A 22,521-nucleotide genomic window follows, 5' to 3' on the forward strand; every position below is an offset into this window, starting at 1 on the left:
TTGAAGCTACTGATACAGCGGCAGCAGTCTTGTTTACTTTTTGACCCCAGAATACGAACCCAGATCAGCAACATGTTCTTTACGCACATCTTGGTTGGAGAGTACATTAGCCATCTCTTGACTTCAGGAGCAAAGAGGGCTTTTCCCACCAGTGTTACACTCTTGTTTCAATGAAACACTATGTATATCCTGTAAATAATGTCCAATTAAAATCAAAGATAATCTATAACCTGTTGGTGTTCTTTGTGTCCTGTGTCGGCTTCTTTTTGTAAAAGAGTTTGTGAATGTGGTTTAGGAGGACAAGGAGTTACGACTGACAGACCTTCAAATGTCTGGTCAGATTGTTGTCAGAATGCTGGTCAGCCACCACAGAGGCCACTAGGGGGCGTCATTAATGACAAAAAACACATGTTTTTTAAAAAATATGAATTTGTTGAAGTATAGTTTTTGAAAGAAAATGCATATTCATTGCTGTCTCAATCTAGTGTATAGTTTCTTTTGAAACACATATAACATAAATCATTTATGTAAAAAGCTGCAATGACCTATAAACGTATGTATTAGTGTTAAAACATATCAGTTAAATATAAACTCTGATAAAGCATTAGTACAGCACACAGAGGAACTGTAGAGAAAACCTCTGTGCTTTCTGTCAGCTTTCCATAAACCTGTGATTAATGTCCTTCTAAAATCAAACATAAACTATAACATGGCGTTGGTGTATTTTATTTTTTTTGTTCTGCGTCAGCTTCTTTTTGCCTGAGCAGAGTTTGTAAATGTGGGTTATGAGGACAAGGAGTCAAAAACTGATCTGGAAGTCAATCAGTGGATTTATACCAGGTGCTCCATCATGCAATTACACACACACACTCTGATTCTGTAAAAACTGTTACATGTTGAAGCTACTGATACAGCGGCAGCAGTCTTGTTTACTTTTTGACCCCAGAATACGAACCCAGATCAGCAACATGTTCTTTACGCACATCTTGGTTGGAGAGTACATTAGCCATCTCTTGACTTCAGGAGCAAAGAGGGCTTTTCCCACCAGTGTTACACTCTTGTTTCAATGAAACACTATGTATATCCTGTAAATAATGTCCAATTAAAATCAAAGATAATCTATAACCTGTTGGTGTTCTTTGTGTCCTGTGTCGGCTTCTTTTTGTAAAAGAGTTTGTGAATGTGGTTTAGGAGGACAAGGAGTTACGACTGACAGACCTTCAAATGTCTGGTCAGATTGTTGTCAGAACGCTGGTCAGCCACCACAGAGGCCACTAGGGGGCGTCATTAATGACAAAAAACACATTATGTTTTAAAAAAAATATGAATTTGTTGAAGTATAGTTTTTGAAAAAGAAAATGCATATTCATTGCTGTCTCAATCTAGTGTATAGTTTCTTTTCAAACACATATAACAAAATTTTTACATTTACATTTATGTAAAAAGCTGCAATGACCTATAAACGTATGTATTAGTGTTAAAACATATCAGTTAAATATAAACTCTGATAAAGCATTAGTACAGCACACAGAGGAACTGTAGAGAAAACCTCTGTGCTTTCTGTCAGCTTTCCACAAACCTGTGATTAATGTCCTTCTAAAATCAAACATAAACTATAACATGGCGTTGGTGTATTTTATTTTTTTTGTTCTGCGTCAGCTTCTTTTTGCCTGAGCAGAGTTTGTAAATGTGGTTTATGAGGACAAGGAGTCAAAAACTGATCTGGAAATCAATCAGTGGATTTATACCAGGTGCTCCATCATGCAATTACAGCCACACACACACACACACACACACACACACACACAGGTGATTTCAGTTATTTTGGCTGATTATACCTGTGCTCAGGTTGAAGATGGGGGCCAGAGCTTTGATGGGAATTTTTAGATCACAAATATTTATCTACCAATATGAATGATAAATATGTAATATGTCCAGCCCTTACAGGTGCAACAAACTAACTAACTAAGAATCAGGAAGATGTCAATCAATCAGTCTAAATCTTGTACAGTCTATGATCTAAACACACTCACACGGTCCAGGGAAGAGGTCCAATCAGCCAGATTAACTCAAAACACCTGTGTGGGTTTGAAATGTCTCTCATCAAATCTGTCCTTTTTCTTCACATGCTGCTTTCATGTAGCTTACAATTTCCCCCTAAAGACATACACTGACAATGTTACACCTTTAAAATGGAAGTATTGACTTAAATAAAAGTCAATTCTAATAACTTGTGAGTGTATGAAACAAATATTTACTCTGGGCCTTCCACAATAACAGAAAGTCCCTGTCACAATTGTAGGTTTATAATTATTCTCCAACTGCAGACTAACAGGGATCTCATCGAGCGTGACTTCAGTGTTAAATTATTATGAATTTTCTCCTGGGATTACCATCAATTTCTCTCTTGACACCGGTGCTCTCTAGTGGTCAACAGAGGACACTCCACAGCTGCAGCACAAGTTCATTCAACCTTTTTATCCCACACTGATTAAATATTTATAGAAGTCTGATAAAAGAATAGGGGGATTCAAATAAGTGTACTATAAGATTTGCCAGAGCAAAATGCACACTGCCCAACTTTTCAGCTCATGTACAGCTTATTACATTCAAGCCTGTAATTGAACTCAAAAGATAGTTACTGACCATGGAAACAGTAGACAAATGTTTCTCCTCACTTTTTTTTAACAACATACCTGTTATCCCTGTCAATTTGGCTTTATTTAGTATTTTTCTGCTATCTCCTTAACCATTGCTTTTTCAGTGATTCAACCATGTTTATTTACTCTAGTGATCTAAAAGGGCATGCACAAACATGTAAACCTACACAGCTGATTTGATTTCACTTGACAGGCTGACTTGACCTCTTTTCAGGGCTGTGGGCTAACGTGGTTGATTGACATCTCCAAGTTGGAGATGTCAATCAACCACGTTAGATTCGTTAGGCCTTTGTCTTTTTTCACATAGTAGGAAAAGCACAGGTGTTACGTATAACATTAACAACGGCTTTGTTACGTTCGAGTGTCCCAGTGAGCTGTGACAACAAATCCAGGACGCTGAAACAGGAGTAGCTAAATGGAAATCAACCATCATTCATTTAATTATTTACACCTGTGCTTCTCCTATTCTTATTCATTTACACATCTGGAGACAGGACATAACCCATAGCAAAGATTTACCCACTGTCAACCTTTGGTCTCATTAGTCAGATTAATTGATTGCAGCTGTGTGCACTGTCCCGTCAGGGCACCAGACCAACACGTTTCTTTAAAGGTGCAGTAGGTAAGCCTTATAAAACTAACTTTCTGGGACTGAGAAGTTGTTGATATTCAAATGTTTTGGCTAAGTCCTGGATCTTTACAATCCTACCTACAGCACCTTTAAGATTTGTTGATTGAAAGCAGTAGTCGCTGACATTACGAGCTTTATAGTGTCACATTTCCTCCGACTGTACTTTAAGATGATGCTACCAAAAAAAAGTGGAACATGTTACACTTATTTGAAGCTAATGTATTTGTATTTGATCCTTGCTGTTCGGAGTTCATCTTGGTTGACTTATTGGAAGTCGCTTTGGATAAAAGTTTCAGTTAAATTAAATGTAATGTGAAGTTTCAGCTGTCTGACCCACAACTTTAATAAACTTAGCACAAAAAGTAAGGACATTTGTGTTTGGTAGATTATTTCTCTGTGGTAACAATGCTTTTTGGCAATAAATCTTATACCGTTGGAAAGCGTGTGTAGTTCCCTTTCAAATGGTGCCCCATTTGCATTTGTGGGATGAGCAGCAGCGCTGAGTATGTGGGTTGCGCCCATGAAAAATTTGCCAAATCTTCTCTGCCAATGCTAAACAGCTTATTCTGCTATTGACTCGTTTGGTGGATTGGATGATTGAAGTTTGAAGAAACAAGACATATTGGCAATTTAACTTTATTCATTTCACAAACAGGAGCCTCAGTAGCGTGTGGAAGAACCATATACAGCCACAACAGCCTGGCACCTCCTCCTCATGCTGACCACCAGCCTGGTCACACACTGTTGTGGGATGGCATCCCATTTTTTAACCAGCGGTCCTGACCTCAACCTCATTGAACACTTGTGGGATCTGCTTGGGCGTGCTGTTCGTACCAGAGTGACCAACACAATGATGTTGGCTGACTTGCGACAAATGCTGGTTGAAGAATGGGATGCCTTCCCACAGCAATGTGTGACCAGGCTGGTGGTCAGCATGAGGTGGAGGTGCCAGGCTGTTGTGGCTGTATATGGTTCTTCCACACGCTACTGAGGTACTGTTTGTGAAATGAATAAATTGTTAAATTACCAATATGTCTTGTTTCTTCAAACTTAAATCATACAATCCACCAAACGAGTCAATAGCAAAATAAGCTGTTTGGCATTGGCAGAGAAGATTTGGCAAATTTTTCATGGGCGCAACCCACATACTCCGCTGCTGCTCATCCCACAAATGCATGTTCCTTACAAATGGGGCACCATTTGAAAGGGAACTAAACAGGCTTTCCAACGGTATACGATTTGCCAAAAAGCATTGTTACCACAGCGAAATAATCTACCAAACACAAATTTCGTTACTTTTTGTGCTAAGTTTAGTTTGGTTCACTCTCATAGCATCGTTTTCTGCCACAGCTGAGAGAAATGTTTTTAAGAGAAAAGTTCTAATAACCCACTGTACACTACCTCCTCAGCACCAAACAGCAGACAGACACAACCAAGAGACTAGCTGGTCAATATAGTGGAGCAATAAGCAGCTTAAAAGGACAGAGATTTCTCTCCAGAGTAGAGACCTAAATAGCTAAAATAGGTAAATGTTGGAAATGAAAACATAACTGCTGGATGTGTAAAGAAGCACATTTGCTTGTTTTTTTTACATGTCGGTGTAACTAGTATTATAACAGTGCTCCAACCTACTGTACATCCAATTCATGGCAGCTTTTCACTTGTTGGCTGGTAGTCCTTTCCTTAGGAAAAAGTAAGTAAGGAGGGACCCATTGTGTTTAAACAAAGTAAGAAAACATCACAATACCGCCTATTGTTTCAAAGGTGATTTTTTTTGGGAAGTACAGAGCAGAAACAATACAGAAACAAGATGGAGACAAAATTAAAATATAAACTCAGAGGGAGGAAACACTTCCATCTTTTAAAATCTTATAATGGAGATGTTTCCTTCTTTCATGTGAAGCCTGACAAACACACAGCAGATCAGGAAGCAGCTAATTTATTTCACTACTCTCTGGATACTTTGCACAGTTCCTGTTCACCCATTGACATTGAATACACATTCAGACAGGGGGTGGGGTTAATTTCATTTGATCTGCCCCTCTGAGACCTGTGCCTTACATAACAAACTCACTGCTGATTGGCCATCCCACTTAAGAGTCTCCTCAACCAATCAGGGCCCAGATTACAATCACACTCATCAGATTCCAGCCCTAAACTGGGCCACAGAGATTAATAAAGGCAATGCACTGTTTTTTTAAACTAGGCTTTCATCTGAAATATTATATATTTAAAAAAGAAGAACATTGACAATATTTAATTAATAAGCTATGCGATCAGGATGCCATTTAGGAGAAATTCATCGTACCAGCACCCTGTAGTGGAGAGGCTCTCCACTACATAAGCTGACATCGCTCGCTGAGCGTTGCATTCCCCCTGCGCTCCTTACAGTAGTTCCCAAGTCACATGATCTATGCAAAATAAAGGGCTCTTGCATTACAATTTCTGATTGGGCAATTATTTTTCTAACAAAATATGAAATTCTATATAAAAAAAAAAAAAGAAAAAAAAAAAATCTTCATTCAATAAAAGGTAGATATATATATATAAAAAAAAAAAAGAAAAAAAAAAAAAGTTGGCTCTCCGTTGTCTTTCAGTTAGGAGGCCAAATTCCAGCCAGAGGAAATTGCACTTAAGCAGCTGAATGGGTCTGTGAGGGCGCTGCCGCGCCATCAGCAGGGTGAGGGTTCACTTCTTGCGGGCGTGCTTGTATTTGTCCACGTAGGCCTTCACCAGGTTGGCCACCTTACTGGAGTTCACCTCACCACTCTTGCTATGACACACCTGAGGTAAAAACACAGCCCAGGTTAAAACAAGGGAGGTGCCTTTTGTTTAGCGTAATAACACAAGAGCAGAAGTGTAAGAATTACAGTGTTAATCTGCAAGAACATAAGAAGAAATGAAATTAAACCAGAGCATGTTTTCCTCCCATCCCCGAATGCTATGTGCCAGACCCTCCTCCAGCGCACTTTGGAGGAGGGTCTGGCAAAGCGAGAACATAGCTTACTACCAACAGTGGTAATGGAGTCATATGTTTAAGGCATACATTATTTTGTGGGGTTACAGGCTAGATATTGCTTTTCCAAGCGGGCCAGGTTTGAGTTCTCTCTCTCTCTCTCTCTCTCTCTCTCTCTCTCTCTCTCTCTCTCTCTCTCATAAATGCCACACAAAAGAAATTAGAGTAGGGGCGGGTCATGCCCACGCCATCCTAGGAAACGCAAGCTTTGCAACCTGGATGCTATCAGAGTTTAGGGTAATGTTAGCAGCTCCGTCCTTTACACTCCAGCGTCCCCAGTCAAACTTATTACCTGAGGTAGTCTTACATTTGCAAAACACATCAGTTAGCCTTGTCTCTTCTAGAAGTGAAAAACCAACCAAGCATGTAAGCCAAGCAACCAAACGGGTGTATGTAAGAATGAAACTTAGTTTCCTTATCACAGTAGTAATACTTGCACTAACATTCTACTCTGTCTGCAATACAAGAACAATGTTGCTTCTTTATTTTCACATCTTCTGCATGGATCATCGACTCGTGAGGAAAGCTCGACAGGGATAGCAACAGTAACTATTGGGGGCGGGGCTTAGCAAACAGATCTGGTGTCAGAAAAAACATTTACCTTTTCTACCGCTTTGCGGACAATCTCCTTGTACTCGTCCTTTGTGATTTCCTTCTTTTGGTAATAGGGTTTGATGGCATTCTTCACTTCGTTTACAGCTTTCTCTTGGATCTGTTGTTTCTTAAGCAAAAAGAGGGTTTCAGATTGCTGGAAAGAAACTGACAGAAATAGACAGAGAAACATTCTACAAAAGGTGGTCTGTGATGGAGCGACAGGCAGACCGGTGGCGGCAGGTTACCTTTTCTTTTTTGGAGCTGTCAGCTTGAGCCTTGTAATGCTGGCCAGGCTGAGTTGTAGAGGATGGTAGCACCTGGCTGGGCGCCGACTGGCCATGGGTCGCCACAGCAACACCAGCTTTGGTCGGGGTGGGAAGAAGGCCAGGTTTCCCATAACCCATCATTGTACTTGCCATCTAGGGGCAAAGCAGAGAATCAGAATAAAGACTACAGGAAGGCTGCAGAAAAACTGTACTCGTGTATTTAATTTTCAAAACTTAAGCTATTTGTAATGCCAATGATATACAGAGTCTGGAACATAATCCCATCACATGCTCAGCACTAGTCCCGTCTAGGTCCTAATTAAGCGTACCTGTGTGGTGTAGCCATCAGGCTGAGCTGCTGCTGTCAGGCTTCCTTGATGCATGGGTGGAGGTGGGGGGGGAGGGGGCGGGAGGCCCTGAGCACCAACAGCCGGGACCTGAAGCAGTGGTACGGCGGGGTGGAGGTGCACAGGGACCTGAGGGGGCATGGCGTACGGCGCTGCAGGCTGCAGGCTGACCGGCAGGGCTCCTCGCGGGCCCTGCATGGGGTAGTGATGGTGAAGAACATTCAGCTGAGCGGGAATCACGTTCATCACAGGCACCGGAGCGTTGCCTGGGACCGCCTGGGGAGGAGGCTCGCTTTTAGGGGGATCTGGGAGAACAAGAAACACATAGTTAGGGTTCGCCTGTCACCCTGCATGAAAGCTAAAAACAGCCACATTTTGTAATCAATTTAAAAGTACTGTATATTTATGTATAAAGGAGATATATCAATTCATAAATTGTGAAAATGTACACAATACTTCACAGGAGGTGGCTCACACAATACATGGTAGAATCAAGCCTTTTCTCAAAAATAGATATTGTGTGAACCTTTTCTCAAAAATAGATATTGTGTGAAATGTAATGAACAGTGGTGCCTGTGGGTAATTTCTAGTTTGTTTTGTGCCTGTTCACAGTCAAGGTACTGGTGCCAGCTACAGCACTATAATTACCTCCTTCTGCTAGCCTCAAAGAGAACATTTATCCCAAACACCATGACTACTGCTCGTATTTTAGCGTTTTTGAAGTGATGGTAAAGAACTGTAAAGAGAAGCCTGGTTTTCACAGTTGTGGGGCAAAACTGAGAAGGTTTTTGACCTGATGCTGCTGCTGCCCCAGGCTGCTCCTCCTCCTGTCGGCTCCAGCCTCCTGGTCCTCCTCTCTCCCTCTTGGAGTAATAATCCTGAACGTCCGCGGGAAGTGTCCTCCTGACAGCCCAGCTGGATGCCGATGACCAGCCTGACCGGTCGTAGTCTCCTGGGTCCGACTCTTTCCTCCGGCCACCGCCCCGGTTCTCGTTGAAGCGGCTGTACGCGTCATTCCCTGAAACGTTGCCTGTACCTGAGAAGTTGTTTCGGGGCTGCCAGCGGCTGTCAGCCGTTTCCTCCTGCTGGTTGAAAAAGCTACGGTTGCCGCCGGCGCCGCCCCGCCCTGCGCCCCGGCCGCGTTCAAACCCTCCGCGGCCCCGTGACTCTCCTCTGTTCCCGCCACTGTTGCGGTCTTCCCAGCGTGAGCTGGCGCCGACCTCACGAGTCTTTTCGGTAACCCAGTCGGGATTTTCTGACCAGGCTTGGCGTTCAGGGGAACTTTCTGTGGGCCCACCGTTTTCAAAGCGCCCAGCGCCTCCGTGATGCCTCTGTCCCTCGCCACCAGACCCACTGCCCTGCCCAGACCTCCAGCCGCCGCGTCGCTCCTTCCTCTGGGGAGACTGCTCTCTGGAAGCTGGCCGATCGGGGCTGGGCCCTCGTCTGTAGGATCTCGTTCTGGATCGTGATCTAGACCGAGACTTGGACTTTGAGCGACTCTTGGATCGCCTTCTCCTCCTCTCGCGACTACGTTCCCTCTTAGAATGGTCTCTCTCGCCATCCCGTTCCCTGTCTCTTTCTCTGCTGCGGGCACGGGACGAGCGGCTCGAGGGCGGGCTGCCGTCACGTTCTCTGGACCGGGAGCGCCTGGATGGTTCTCTGGACCGTGAGCGTGAGCGCCTGGATGGTTCTCTGGACCGTGAGCGCCTGGATGGTTCTCTGGACCGTGAGCGTGAGCGCCTGGATGGTTCTCGCTTGGACTCCCTCTTGGGTGACCACTTGGAGGTTGGGGAGTGGAAGCGAGAGCGCCGCTGCCTGCCATTCTTCCTCTCTTGGCTCCTTTCTCTTTCCGGTTGCTCCTTGTAGTTTTCGTCTTTGGTGACTCGGCCTACAGCCGCAGGAGGTTCTGCAGCGGCGGAGGCAGCGCTCTCCTTCGGGAGTTCCAAAATGGGACTGCTGCCATGGTCGCTCGTGGGTGAACTGCAGTCCATGGGGATGACTTTGGTGTCATCCTTGGATGGACTGTCCTCCTTGGTTCCTTCCCCAGGGCTGTCCACTACGGGTGGCTCTTCTGATCCAGCAGGTTTTACGTCAGCGTCCTCGGAGGCTTTGGAGTCTGGGACGGCCGAATCATCCTCCGACTCTCCGGCAGAGGGGGAAGCTGGTTGTGGGGAATCCTCACATGATTCAGCCATCGCTTCCTTTGGAGACGCTTCATTGTTGGCTTCTTCGGACTCTGCACAAAGCTCCATGTCCTCATCCTGCTCGGGCTGCTCGTCACGTTGTGGAGACATCGCATCGTGGACCTGCAGAGCGTTCTCAGAGTCCGAGGGGGACGGTGAAGCCCTGTCCTCAGAGTCCTTTCCTCCAGAGGAGATGGGGCTTGCCGGCTCTTCCTCCTCCCTCTTGCTCTGGTCTCCGTCAGAGCATGAGCCGGGGCTGTAAGGAGCCGAGTCCGAGGGACAAGACATGTCATCGTCCCCCTTACCTGGTTTCAGTTGGTGTTGGTTGAATTGTTCCTGAGTCTCGTCGCTGTCCTGTCCCACGTCGTTACTCGAGGGCTCGGCGCCTCCTCTCTCATCGGCAGAGTTGAACCCGTCCTGGTCTTCATTGAGGCTCCCTTCTGCATCAGACGGCTGCTGCTCTGAGGGTTTCAAATCTTGTTCCTGATCAGATTTGTCCCCTTCCTCCACCTTCGTCGTCATGTTGTCACATCCATCACCCTCTTCCTCCTCCTCGCTTGCTGCCGGGCTGCTTACGACTTCGGGGGACTTTTTTCTCCTTGTTGTGGCTTTCCGTTTTCCACTGGCCTTTCGGTTTGTTACCTGTTTGCCCTTCCTCTTGGCCGGCGCCTGTGAAGTCCTGCCCGGCTTGGCGGACCGGCCGGTGGACGAGTCGCCGTCCGATGAGTTGGACTGCGGCGGGGACGACGGGTCGGAGACGGGAGCCTCTTCCTGGCTTTTACTGTTGCGTCCAGATCGCCTGGACGGTAGAGACTTGGCCTCTTTGGGGGGAGCTTTGGAGGTGGAAGCTCGGCCGCCTCTTTTCTCTCCACCTTTGGGACACGTGATGGCGCAGACAACGCCCTGAAACACTGGGAGAGAAAACAATATGAGCGAGGCCCAACAGTATTCACAGATACAATCAGCTGCCAAACCTTTTAAAGTGGCCATATTATGCTCATTTTCAAGTTCATAATTGTATTTTGAGGTTGTACCAGAATAGATTTACATGGTTTAATTATCCAAAAACACCATATTTTAGTTGTACTGCACATTGCTGCAGCTCCTCTTTTCACCCTGTGTGTTGAGCTCTCCATTTTAGCTACAGAGTGAGACATCCTATTTCTATCCCATCTTTGTTGGGAGTCGCACATGCGCAGTAGCTAGGTAAGGATCACATCAGCTCGCTGTTTGTTTCTACAACTTCAGTAGTACAAGGCAGGATTAGCCGGGAGACTTCTTCTAAATGAGGGCGCACTTCCAACTTTGCGTGGAATACCTGCAGAACAGGGACATGTAAGTAGTTCTTTTGTAGATTATGGTGAACTAGTGTGTGTTGTAGCAGTGTTTTGCCATTGAGAACGAGGGGGCTAACTGCTAGCTAGGGTTTGTTTTCCAAGTTTGTATGCGTGTGGAAGCACCAGAGACACAAAATAACACCCCAAATCCCAGAAAAAGTGTTTTTTTTATAATATGGCCACTTTAAACTATACACCATTTAGGAATCTATCAAGTCATCTAGATCGCTTTATTTTTTGTTAAATTGTTTTGCTACTGCCATGTCATCATATATTAAAGCTCAACATGCATTCAGAAAACAAAGTCTAAACTGAGTCTAAATAATATTCATATCCAAAGGAGATTGTTTACATCGGATTAACAACAAAAACAAAATCTGCAAAGAAAAGACTCACCGAAATGACCGGGGCCAAACAGTGAAGTGGAGGTAAAGGGAGATGGAGATGGGCTGTGGTTCCAACCAGTGGGATGGAAATTCTGCCTGTAAATCCAACAATAAAACACAAAAACAAGATACCATCTGTTAAAACACATTAAGGACATTGTCATGTATCTTCTCTCAGTGACTCAATTAGTGATACCACGTATGCTTGCTTTTGTTTTTAATCTGCATTACTAGATCTTCATCACTTTGAGGGTTTCCTTTAGGATGTTTTCAGCAGTGGGGGGAAAAGGGTTAAGCCGAAATTGTACTGTCCACGAGGGTCCACGTGGCGTAAATGTCGTCATCAGACGGTGTACGCCTAGGCTCTGTGCGGACATCCTCGTACCGCTAATTTGTTGTGACCGCCCGGCCACTCCACTACAGCAGCGATCTGCTCTGCATGTGTGGAAGGCGTCCTCAAAGCGAATAGTATAAACAGAACCACCATTCGGTCCGTTGTGTCCGCAGCTGTCTGTGTCCGTTTGAGAGTATAATCGAGCCTTTAGGTTTAACACAAAGTTTGCGATCCCAGACCTCCCAGACTCCCTGCCGGTAGGGCTGCACGATGCGATAACGTTATCTATCTGATAACGATATTACTTGCGATAAACAGATATTCAAATGTACTGTTCTGCCCTTCTGCTGCTTCCAGGATACAGCCAATAATTCGAAAATCACTTCCAACATTCTTTTATTGAACTGAACACAAAAGGCCGCATTAAAAATAAGAATGATAGTTACATTTTAATGTGTAGTTTTCTACTGATACTCTTTCAACTTCCTAAAAAAAAACATAGCTATAGAAACCTTTTTTCTATCATCAGCCAAGTGGCTATTGAATGTTTTTTTTAACCAGACACGCAGCACCATTGTTTTTTGGGCTGGTGAATGAGGCAAATCTACCAGCATTTGGCTGGCTAATTGTGTGCCCTGTGTACAAGTTATTATGTGTCTTGTTGTACGTTGGCCCTCTTACGGACATTATGTGCAGCGTCACACACACACACACACACACACCTTGACAAAAGCAATCCTCAGTTGTTCACATAGGACCAGTTTTGATCATGTACAGAAACGGATCGATGTATTAAAAGAAGAAAAGAAAAAAAAGACTAACATCGGCCCATACCGGTATGATTGACGATATATCGTGCATCCCTACTCTGTGCCCCTTTATCAATGCAAGTGGCGAGTTGGGATTTCCCTACCTTGAGGTGCCGGTAGCAGGGATGGGAGCAGCGGGAGAAAGCCACGGACAGTCTTGCGCCTGGGGTTTACACTGTTTGAACCCGGTGTCATATGGTATGTCCTCTGCCAGCCACACAGGCTCTGCACTGCAGGACCATGAAAAGAATTTTAGAGTCATTTAGGAAGTACTTCCAAGTGTTAAGGCTGAAATTTCAATCTTTGACACTGATGGGAAGAAAAAAAATCTGATCCTAATCTGACCAAAAAAATAATAATCTGAAAACCAGAAAGCCTAGCAACTAGTAAGTCAGGTAATCGCCCCATCAAGGCACCCGATTTCAGATGTTCTTTTTTGCTGCGTTAACCAGCGGACACACTAGCAGTGTTTGTTATCATTCATCGTAACACAATAATGTTAGGGATGCGTGACTTACATGTCCTGAGATGAAGTCGTTAATGAGACACAGGGAGACGGTGACCACGTACAGCACTCCGTTCCTCTCACCTGGAGAAAATGCATCAAAACAGTGATGAGATTAAACATTCACGTTACACCAAACACTGAAACGAGAACACAGGGCGATGAAAAAGGAACTAATGAAAAACACCTTTTTTCGGCTCAGTGAGGAGGGGTCGTCATCGTTACCTGGAAAAGACATTTACAGACTGTTAGACCAGTTAGACAAAAGGGAGTTGGTCATGCATATTTCTGGAGGAAGAAGGGTGTTAACCTACATTTCCTCACAAGTCCTTTTGTTTTTGCGTCTGCCATCCTCTCCACCTTTTGCCGTCTCAGTCTTCTTGCAGGCTTACTTCTGAAAAAAACAACACCACCTAAATCGATCTCAGGTTGATTTCATAGTCAAGATATTCAACATAGTAGCACAGAATTTCATACTACCACATCACTTCTCCCTTATTAATGATTAAGTAGATCTCATTACGTATTTTCTCTAATCAGTTATCTTGGATGTATGTTAGATTGCAACTTATCTGGAGTAGGTCAGGCCCAAAAAGGTGATCACCAAAGTAAATCAGAGAGTCGGCTTTTTGGCCAGAATATCAAAGTTTTTGGATGAAAAAACAAAGCCAATTCTGGCAGGAGCTTTAATTCAGCCTTATTTTGATTATGCGTGCGGCTCACGGTACAATGGTGTCACAGGGAACCTGAAACATAGGCTTCGGACGTCTCAAAATAAATGAATAAGGCTTATTTTAGACCTTCCCACTTTGAAAGGGTGGGATGGTTGAAAGTTGAGGATCGAGCGTCTCAGATGCAGCTGGGTATGGTACATAAAATTGTTTATGGAGATGTTCCCAAATATTTTTCAAATTATTTTAATAGAGTAAATGAAGTTCACAGGTACTCCACTAGGGGCAGCTCAACAGATTTTGTACCCGCCAGATTTAACACTAATCTGGGCAAACAGTCTTTTCTTTATGCTGGAACTAACCTTCGGAACCGGTTACCTGGTACACTCAATACAGTTATGGCGTTTTTCCATTACATACCTGCTCGACTCGCCTCTACTCGCCTTTTTTGGGTTTCCATTACAAACAAAAGTCCCTGGTATCTGCCAACAGGTACTTTATTTTAGTACCACCTCCGTCGAGGTTCCCAGCGAGCTGAGCCGATACCAAAAGGTGACGTGAAAGCGACAGACGGGGGCGTCCTGAACATACCCGCCATTTTTAGATAGTTTAGCCAGCTGTGTTTTTTTTGCTGCCTCCAGCTTCATTTGAAACAAAATGTGTCTTCTGGCTGTGGCAACAACAACAACACATCTTCGACGTTCTGTGTGTGCGTCGCGTTAGGTCACAGCAGTTTACTGCGGCGCCGCTATGACGACCAGCCACACTCGCCTCACACATGAGGCGGTACTAAATCTGCAATGGAAAAAGGAGGACGGGGCGGCCGAGTCGAGCCGAGCCGGTACTAGCGGTGAAAAAATGGCATAAGAAGCATATGCAGTTTTAAACAGGGTTTGAAAGTATGGCTTGGGTCCCAATCATAGTCATTATCATATCAGTCTATTTTTATTGTTAATTTTTCTGTATAATATGGATGAATGTGTTTAATGTATGATGAATGAATGAATGATGTGTGGTCTGCTGCCACCTGTCCTCTCCCCCTGCCCTTATAGGGACCACAATGGAAATAAGTCTTTGGGCTTTATTGTGTCATCCCTGACTATTTATGTATTTTAATGTATGACACAGAGTACCGTTTCATATTTTTATATTTAAGTGGTCAAATAAAATCAATCAATCAAAACTCTGTAAAGACCTTCAGGACTGGCTTAAGTGCTAATCCTTATGATCCTACGGAGAGAAAAAACTGGCTGACACTCACTTTAGACAGACTTTTTGTTCGGGGGTTCTACAGCAGCAACTCTCGGCTTCAGGTTGAGTCGCTCGTTTCCTCACAGGAACCTGTAAACAACAACGACAGAAGCACCTTTCATTTTAGTGCCAACATTTGCATTGTATTCCACCAAAATCACATCATTTGCCCCTAAACGGACATTTGCAGGTACGTCTTTAAACTGGTCAAAGTGCTAACCAGTCCGCCGGCAAATATTTCAAAATCTAATGTTTTTGGGGTTAGGGTTAGGCTTCAGGCAAAGATATACAAAGACAGAAGGACAAACAGCATGCAGAAAGGTTTATGCCTTGGCGAGGGTGCCTAAATGAGAAAAATGTTTCCCCTAAACAGATAGCGATTTTCAGAATAATCCTGCAGTGCGGAACCTTTGTCTCCTCCCTCTGGCAGTGACAGTAATTACACAAACACTGTCGACACACGCTGATGACACATGCCTGCAGGTATATGTGAGCTTGCAGCCTTCGTAGGGCGGGATTTGCCTAGAAATTACGTGGGATCCATAGTAACGCGTGGGAGACAGCAGATGAAGTAATTATCAATGCCAGCAGTGGAAGCATGAGTCTCCCTTCCGTGTCTGCCATTAGTCCCTTCCCTTCTTTCAGCGATCTCCAACGAGGAAAAGCTATACCAATGGCGATCCGTGTTTGCCCTTGCTGTCGATCTCTTTTTTTTTTTTTTTTTATCTGGAGCAGCCACTCCAGAAACTTTTCTTGGCAGTTCTTAGCATTTTCCACTATAGCTACCACCATACTTCTAGCTGCTGCTGCTCCGTCGCTATGGTCTCCCCGCCCCCTTAGCTCTGGCTGGTTGAGGTTTACGCATCACTTTCGGTGTGCTAGTGCGGGAAAGTCGCCACAGACACCACAACTCCAGTATACTGCGAAATATGACCGCTTTTCCTGGCTGTGTTTTGCGTTCAGCAAGGGCTAGAACGTACGTTCAGATATATGTAAAAGTTCCGCACTCCAGCTTTAAATGAACAACAAAGGTTCTTTGAGCGAGTGTCAGATTACAGTGTGGGATTATGAGAAGAACAGCAGCAAACGGCATCTTCTGAACAGCAAACGCAGCCATGCTATCCTCAGCAACGACGGACAAAGGTAGGCCGCAGACTGACCTGCACACAGCTGAGATTCCCGTCCCATCTGTAAACATTAGTGAAAGGTCTTCTGTCCACCGGGCAGGAGGGGGCCATCTGCAACTTTAAAGTGAATGAAACAGCTTAAAAGAGAAAACAATTAACGCTGGTCAAAATGCTTTACAGGCTTTTCCACTCCAACATCAACGATATTCTGGGGAAAACACAAAATTCGGTTTTTGGCATTAAAATGTTAAGATTTAATTATCTTTTTCATCGCAAGGCCAATATCAGTAATAACCTTTAAAAAAGGGAATTGGTTGAATCCTTAAACAAATACTTTCTAATTTAGATGTAGGAATGAACATACCATTTCAAGTTTTTGCGTCAGTCTGTAGACATTCAGTATTTCAAAAAATTGTATCAGCCACCTACACGACAGTCCATTTTTTCCAAGTCCAAATTGGCCCCACCGATATCACTATTTCACAACTATATTTATCACAAATTTCATTAAATTCCACGTGTAGTGGCAATGAGCGTCACCTCTGCCCACGTGAGGAGACATCTGAGGCAGAAGACGTGGCAGCAGCTGTCGGGCATGGCGAGCTCGCCTCCAGCCAGGACGCCCAGGCAGATAGGACACCTCTCCGCCTCCTCGGCATCGGTCCCATCAGGCGGGCCCTGGCCGCCTAAACACACGCAGAAATACTTCAAACATTTATGATTTGGATTGGATGTTCTCTACTCAGTGTGAAGAGGGAAAAAAGATGCACTAAGATAAAAGGTTTTTCAGTGTGAGGATGCGTGGATGTAGGGCTGCACGATATTTTTGTTTCATCGTCTACATCGCAATGTGCGGTAGTCACGTCGCAGGACTACAACTTTGTTGCTGCTTGATAGAAAAACAAACTTTCACCGGTCTCCTTATACATGATTGTTACCGGCCGACCCTTCTCGTTTAAGACAGGTGGCCATGTGGGCAACGTTGGTGTGTGTGTGTGTGTGTGTGTGACGTAACGTTAGTCCGACGGGTGTTCGTTATGGGAAGTGAGTCTCTCCTGTGTGTAGAAAAGTATGCTTTTCCATGGGTAGTGAACCTACAGCAGTCAGTGTTTCACGTTCGCTGCAAAGACGAACTAAATCACCTGATTAACGCAACGTTATCACGACGTCTCCCAGCCATTTTTCACCGCCGAGTTGCCAGAAAGCTGCTACCAGCCAGGATTAAGCTAATATTGTTTTAATATAGCCTTAAGAATCAAGGGGCCTGTCCCAACTAACGTTCAGTTCGGAGCCACGAAGCTGGAAACATAACACTAATCTACAACAGAAGTCTGTGTCCGATATAACGCGTTTTACACCGATTCAAGTGTTCTTGGATACACAGAGTGTGTGGCTAGTGCGTGACATGCAGGCTCTGCGTGCGCAGCCAACCACCAATCACAATCAATGTTGATCAATTTATCAAAACAACCAAAGCAGGCCCCGCTAGACAACCACAACCTGAAATTTAGAGGAAGCAACATGCATGCATTATCAATAACACTGACTTTAGCCTGGATTGATAGTATTATATGAATACAATGGTGTCGCAATATATATCGCAGTTTTTTCTAATATCGTGCAGCCCTACATGGATATACTACAACTGATGTGTCATACCATTAATGGCACATATACTGTATATAGCTAAACATTTGACCTAAAACATCATTGTGCTGTGTCAAGTCTCACCACTTCCAGCTCCAGTCATGTCACCCCTGGGCTGTCCTGATCACCACTACAACACAAAGTAGGAGAGAAAATGAAAGATGGGAGGTGTGGTTGATGCAACGGAGAGGAGTACAGCTGATTATGTACACTGCGTTGTGCACTCAGTTTAGCCAACAGGGAAATTAAACTAAAATCTCCTGATAACAGCAGCAAGATGTGAAAGAAGATACTGTATGCGACCAATTTGTTTGAGTGATTTTGAAACCTGGGAGATTGATGCGTTTACATCATCTCCACTACTTACTATGGAGTTATAGAACAGAACATGCGTTGGGATATTCCATTGTAGATGAGGTGAGGTTGCAACGCATGTACTTCCATGACTGAGTCACAAAATCAAATTTATATTAATACAAAATACTAAGAAAACTAAAGTTAGCAAAAGCTGTTGCCGCTGCAACCCAGACCTGGATGAAGCAGCACAAAATAGATGGATGGTATTGATACATTTTCCAGCTCGAGCAACTAGTTTCTACAAATTCACCCTTTAACGACCCGGTTCCCTCATAGCAGAAATAACGTACAGCCTAATGGACGCCAGCCCAAATCATTTAAGCTAAGTTTTTACTAATAAACAGTGGAGTTTGAAGCTGTCAAAAGGTGTGTTCAGAAAGAAAGTGGAGCTGATTTCCCACTAATTTTACTATAAACAGTGTTTGCCATGTTTACAAGCTCTACGTTGACCGCCACATATTGTTTCACTATTTTTTTTATTATTTAAAAAGGGTAAAATCTTATTCCATTGTAGAGCTGTGTGCAGCACATTGATTTGCTTCGCCTCTCCTTGTGTGTGTCTCTCTCTCTCTGTGCGTTTACATTGGGACCCGTCAGTGAATAGCCCCGTGGCCGCCGCCTCTCTGTGTGCACGCACGCGCACGCGCACACACACACACACACACACACACACACACACACACACACACACAGCTTGACCACAGTAAGCCTTTGGCTTTACCGTACATCCGCGACAACGCAAGCAGGTCCATTTCTCACTGCCGTTGTTTTTCACATAGACATTAGCTACGATAGCTGACATTGATTCATATAGCTCCGGGATAAGCACAGCTCTAGTTGAAAATGTTTAACACGCATCTAAACGTATCTTTCCATTGACTTTGTATGCCTCTAACATTCACTTTGTGTTCTGACTGAACAACACACAAGGTAAACTCATCTGGATACTGTTGCACTTGCAGTATAGAAACTATTATGAGCCAGTGTTAGCCCTATTCACAAGTCTACAAATGACACTTTCTGTTTATGGATGTTAAAATTACAACTTAACACTGTATTAACACAAATGACTGCATTGTATGGGGATGTATAACAGGAGATAAGCGGATAGAAGGAAGGAGATGTTAAAAAAATGGAACCCTGATAACATGCTTCCTGTGCCTATGCACATGTTGCTGCTTGTGTTTTTTTCCTGGAAGTTTGAAAAAGGTGCCGACGCAAAGAACCAGTGGCGACGAAGGCTGACTGGGGTGTGGCCTCATCTTCTCGCGTCGCCTGTGTCTTGGCCAAAAAGTTGCACTTGAACACACCGCAGAGACTACAGTCAACAGCCAACTAGCACCTCCTTACTGTGCCTGTGTGAGGGGAAATAACTCCATGTCAGCAGGCAGCGGTAATCTATTCGTTTTTCCAAAATTGGAAACGCATATATACTCAGCAAATAAAATAAATGTCCTCTCACTTTTGACTGCTTTTATATTTTAAGCAAACTTAAACATATGTATATATATTGTATGAACATTGAAAGACGTAACAACTAAGACATAAACTAAACAATTTTCACAGACATGTGACTTACAGAAATGGAATAATGTGTCCCAGAACAAAGTGTGTGTGTGTGTGGTGGGGAGTCAAAATCAAAAGTTGCACTCAGTATCTGATGTGGCCACCAGCTGCATTAAGTACTGCAGTGCATCTCCTCCTCATGGGCTGCACCAGATTTGCCAGTGCTTGCAGTTGCTGTTACCATCCTGTCCTGCAGGTGTGACATTCGGATGTACCGATCCTGTGCAGGTGTTGTTACACGTGGTCTGCCACTGCGAGGACAACAGCTGTCGTTCCTGTCTCCCTGTAGCGCTGTCTTAGGAGTCTCACAGTGCAGACATTTATTGACATTTACCAATTTATTGCAATAGGTCCTCCGCTCTGTGCCTTTTTGTGTGTTCTTGTGTTTAAGTGTGGTTTTCATGGTGTTTTTTTTTTTTTTTTCTAACGTTGTTTGGCTGTCAAATTGTGGCAACACTGGGAGGAGTTCCCCCCCTCCCCCCTTTTGTTCCACGTCCGGCTCTGGTCACAGAGACCAAGGCACGCCGAGGTGAGTTTCTCTCCTGTTAAAAGGATAGCGCCCCCTGTTGTTAAGGTAAGGGCATACGGTTTGGTTGAGGTTAAGGACACATCTCAACAGTGAAACAATCACAACACCGGCAGCACGGCCAGCAGAGAGGGGCGGTACCATCTGGTAGCCACGGTGGTTTTGGTGTGTAGCTAACCACAGTTCAGTCCTCCCCGTGTCCCAGTCTGGAGCTACGCTAACTCAGCCTTAGTTGGAACAGCTCATAAAAATACACGGAGATACCAGTCGTTAGATAAGCTGTTAAACCTTGACATTACAGTCCCGAAAAAGGGACCTTCTTAAGACAGACCTGTTTGGAGAAAATATGCTAAAAGCAGGGGAAGTTAATCTACAAGTATGGTGGAGATGTTTCCGTTCAGAGGTCTGCTCACAGACTTGTACCAGTCTCGCCTGGTCCAGCTTCGCTGATCTCGTTTTGACTTCTCGTGTGGTTTGGACAACTTTAAGTTACACCCCTCTCTTCCAACGCGCAGATATCCCCTTCTCCAAACACCGTCACAGCCCTCTGCGTCTTGATACCGACGCACAAGGCCCTTACATTCACACATGGCCAGGCCGGCTTTTGAAACAAAGCAAAGCTTAGATGACAACACGGAGAGGGAGCGTGACTTTATTCTCTGTTCAGGACGCCATTTCTCCACTATATCTTTACATAGCAAATCATTGTGTACTACATTAATGCCGGGTACAGCCCCTTTAAAGATTTTTTCTTTTTTTTGTAGAATTGTGACCGAAACGTATAATAAAAAATAAACTACTTAGTGGACAAACTATGTAGGCCTCACGGTGACAGTTTCTAAAATGAAACCAACCAGAATCCAAACTTAAATTGTTATGTACCTTAGTAATGATGGTGAACAAACCTAGATCCAGCAGACCAGAATACTTCTAAGCTGGCTGACAGTGAGCAGGAAGCCTGAGATCTAAAGCTGAGAATGATATCTGATCTGGAACCAGTCTTGGGTTTCACCGATTTCATTATGACGATCTTAAAATGTGTCTAAAGTGAAACCTGTGTAACGGGCCTAAGCAAGAGCATCGGTGATGTAGGGAAAACCACGGTTTCATTTATAAACACTTAATATAAACCAAGTCAACACAGGCCGTTAGTCGCTATCCTTGTGCCAAAACTGTCATTTTAACTTCCAGCTAACACTAACGTTACCGAATAACTTGAAAGACTGAAAGCCTCAACCAAGAGTTAGCCTCACGTCAGATTACGTTAAGTCCCTAAATAGAGTGATTGGTTTAAATAACCATCAGTTGAGTTGGCGAGCAGATACTTGAGGAAGCTTGCTGCCGTTTTGTGCCAGCACGGCCTGGCTCCTAGAGACACAAAATTAGCACCAACAAGATCAACCAGTGCCAACACGACGACGATGACAACATGATTGTTGTTGGTTAGCCAGACAGCTAATGCTAGCTAAAAACACAACTAGCAAAAGGGGCTAGCTGGCTGTTGTTAGCACGTCTGCAAACATGGCTAAATAGTTTCTAATATAAGCCACGGTGATTGTAATGAAGGTCATAAGTTAGCTAGCTAGCTAGCTAGCTAGCAGCAAGCGAATGTAGCTGAAAGCTATCTAGCTGCTCTGAACAACAGCACCTGCTTACGTCGCTTTTAGCTTGCTAGCAGTTAGCTAGCGGCAAGTGTCGTTACTCACCTTTAAGTGCTACTGCAGCTGGTTTGCACCTAGTAAACTGGTTTTAGCGTCCAAACTGCTGCTATGAAATGCTGACAAATCGCACTATCCAGGAACTGTTTTGGGCTAAAAACCGGAGCGTAGCTTTCAGAAAGTCTCAGCCACATGTCTCGCGGTCTGGCTGAGAGTTGGTGCAGCTGTCTCCCCCTACCGGAACCGCCGAGCATTACAAATCAGAGTGGATTTATTCCTCTGGTGGTATTACGGTGCAAAAAAATAACGTTACAGTAACAGGTGCTAGATGCCAAAACTGTATTTAACTTCCAACTTCCATGTGGACATCACTTGACTTGCATATTTATTTGCCGAATATCAAATATATGAATCATGTAACTATATTTTATAAAAACAAATAAAGTCAACATGTGTTTTATACTTTTAGATAACCCCAGATATAATTTAGCACACCAGACAAATCAAGTCGTAAATGTTTAATATCTATAAGGGTTTAAGTAAACAGACACAGTACTGAGCATTGGTGAGTGCAGTTGTCACAGTAGGAAAAGGCTGAATTCCAGTTAGCTTCTTTTGATATCATGGTCCTGGTTTTGTCCATGCTGGCT

The 22,521-nt window shown here is 44.1% G+C and overlaps 1 protein-coding gene across 3 annotated transcripts; it reads right to left on the bottom strand.

Moving 5' to 3' along the window:
- Positions 1 to 5,042: 5,042 nt before the first annotated feature.
- scaf11 (SR-related CTD-associated factor 11) lies at positions 5,043 to 22,100 on the bottom strand. 3 transcript variants are annotated; one of them, XM_078281557.1, is made up of 15 exons: positions 21,920 to 22,100; positions 17,849 to 17,894; positions 16,658 to 16,803; positions 16,151 to 16,234; positions 15,001 to 15,080; positions 13,383 to 13,462; positions 13,256 to 13,293; positions 13,082 to 13,152; positions 12,668 to 12,793; positions 11,431 to 11,516; positions 8,308 to 10,608; positions 7,497 to 7,819; positions 7,147 to 7,320; positions 6,909 to 7,019; positions 5,043 to 6,075 (listed from the first exon to the last, which is right to left on the bottom strand). In XM_078281557.1, the coding sequence occupies exons 2-15, from the start codon at positions 17,865 to 17,867 to the stop codon at positions 5,980 to 5,982; spliced, it is 3,735 nt and encodes a 1,244-aa protein (XP_078137683.1). In that variant the 5' UTR covers positions 17,868 to 17,894; positions 21,920 to 22,100; the 3' UTR covers positions 5,043 to 5,979. The 3 variants fall into 3 exon arrangements, with proteins under 3 accessions (XP_078137683.1, XP_078137682.1, XP_078137684.1); XM_078281556.1 differs by having other exon boundaries at positions 6,909 to 7,028; XM_078281558.1 differs by lacking the exons at positions 16,658 to 16,803; positions 17,849 to 17,894; positions 21,920 to 22,100 and adding an exon at positions 16,482 to 16,623 and having other exon boundaries at positions 6,909 to 7,028.
- Positions 22,101 to 22,521: the final 421 nt, after the last annotated feature.

Source organism: Sander vitreus, chromosome 23 (genome assembly GCF_031162955.1).
Source record: "Sander vitreus isolate 19-12246 chromosome 23, sanVit1, whole genome shotgun sequence".
Classification (NCBI taxonomy): domain Eukaryota; kingdom Metazoa; phylum Chordata; class Actinopteri; order Perciformes; family Percidae; genus Sander; species Sander vitreus.

Coding starts and splice junctions, on each gene's coding strand:
- scaf11 (XM_078281556.1), bottom strand. Junction 13,294..13,382: donor AAAAGGACTTGTGAGGAAAT/GTAGGTTAACAC, acceptor TGTCTTTTCCAG/GTAACGATGACGACCCCTCC. Junction 13,153..13,255: donor CCTCACTGAGCCGAAAAAAG/GTGTTTTTCATT, acceptor CATTTTCTCCAG/GTGAGAGGAACGGAGTGCTG.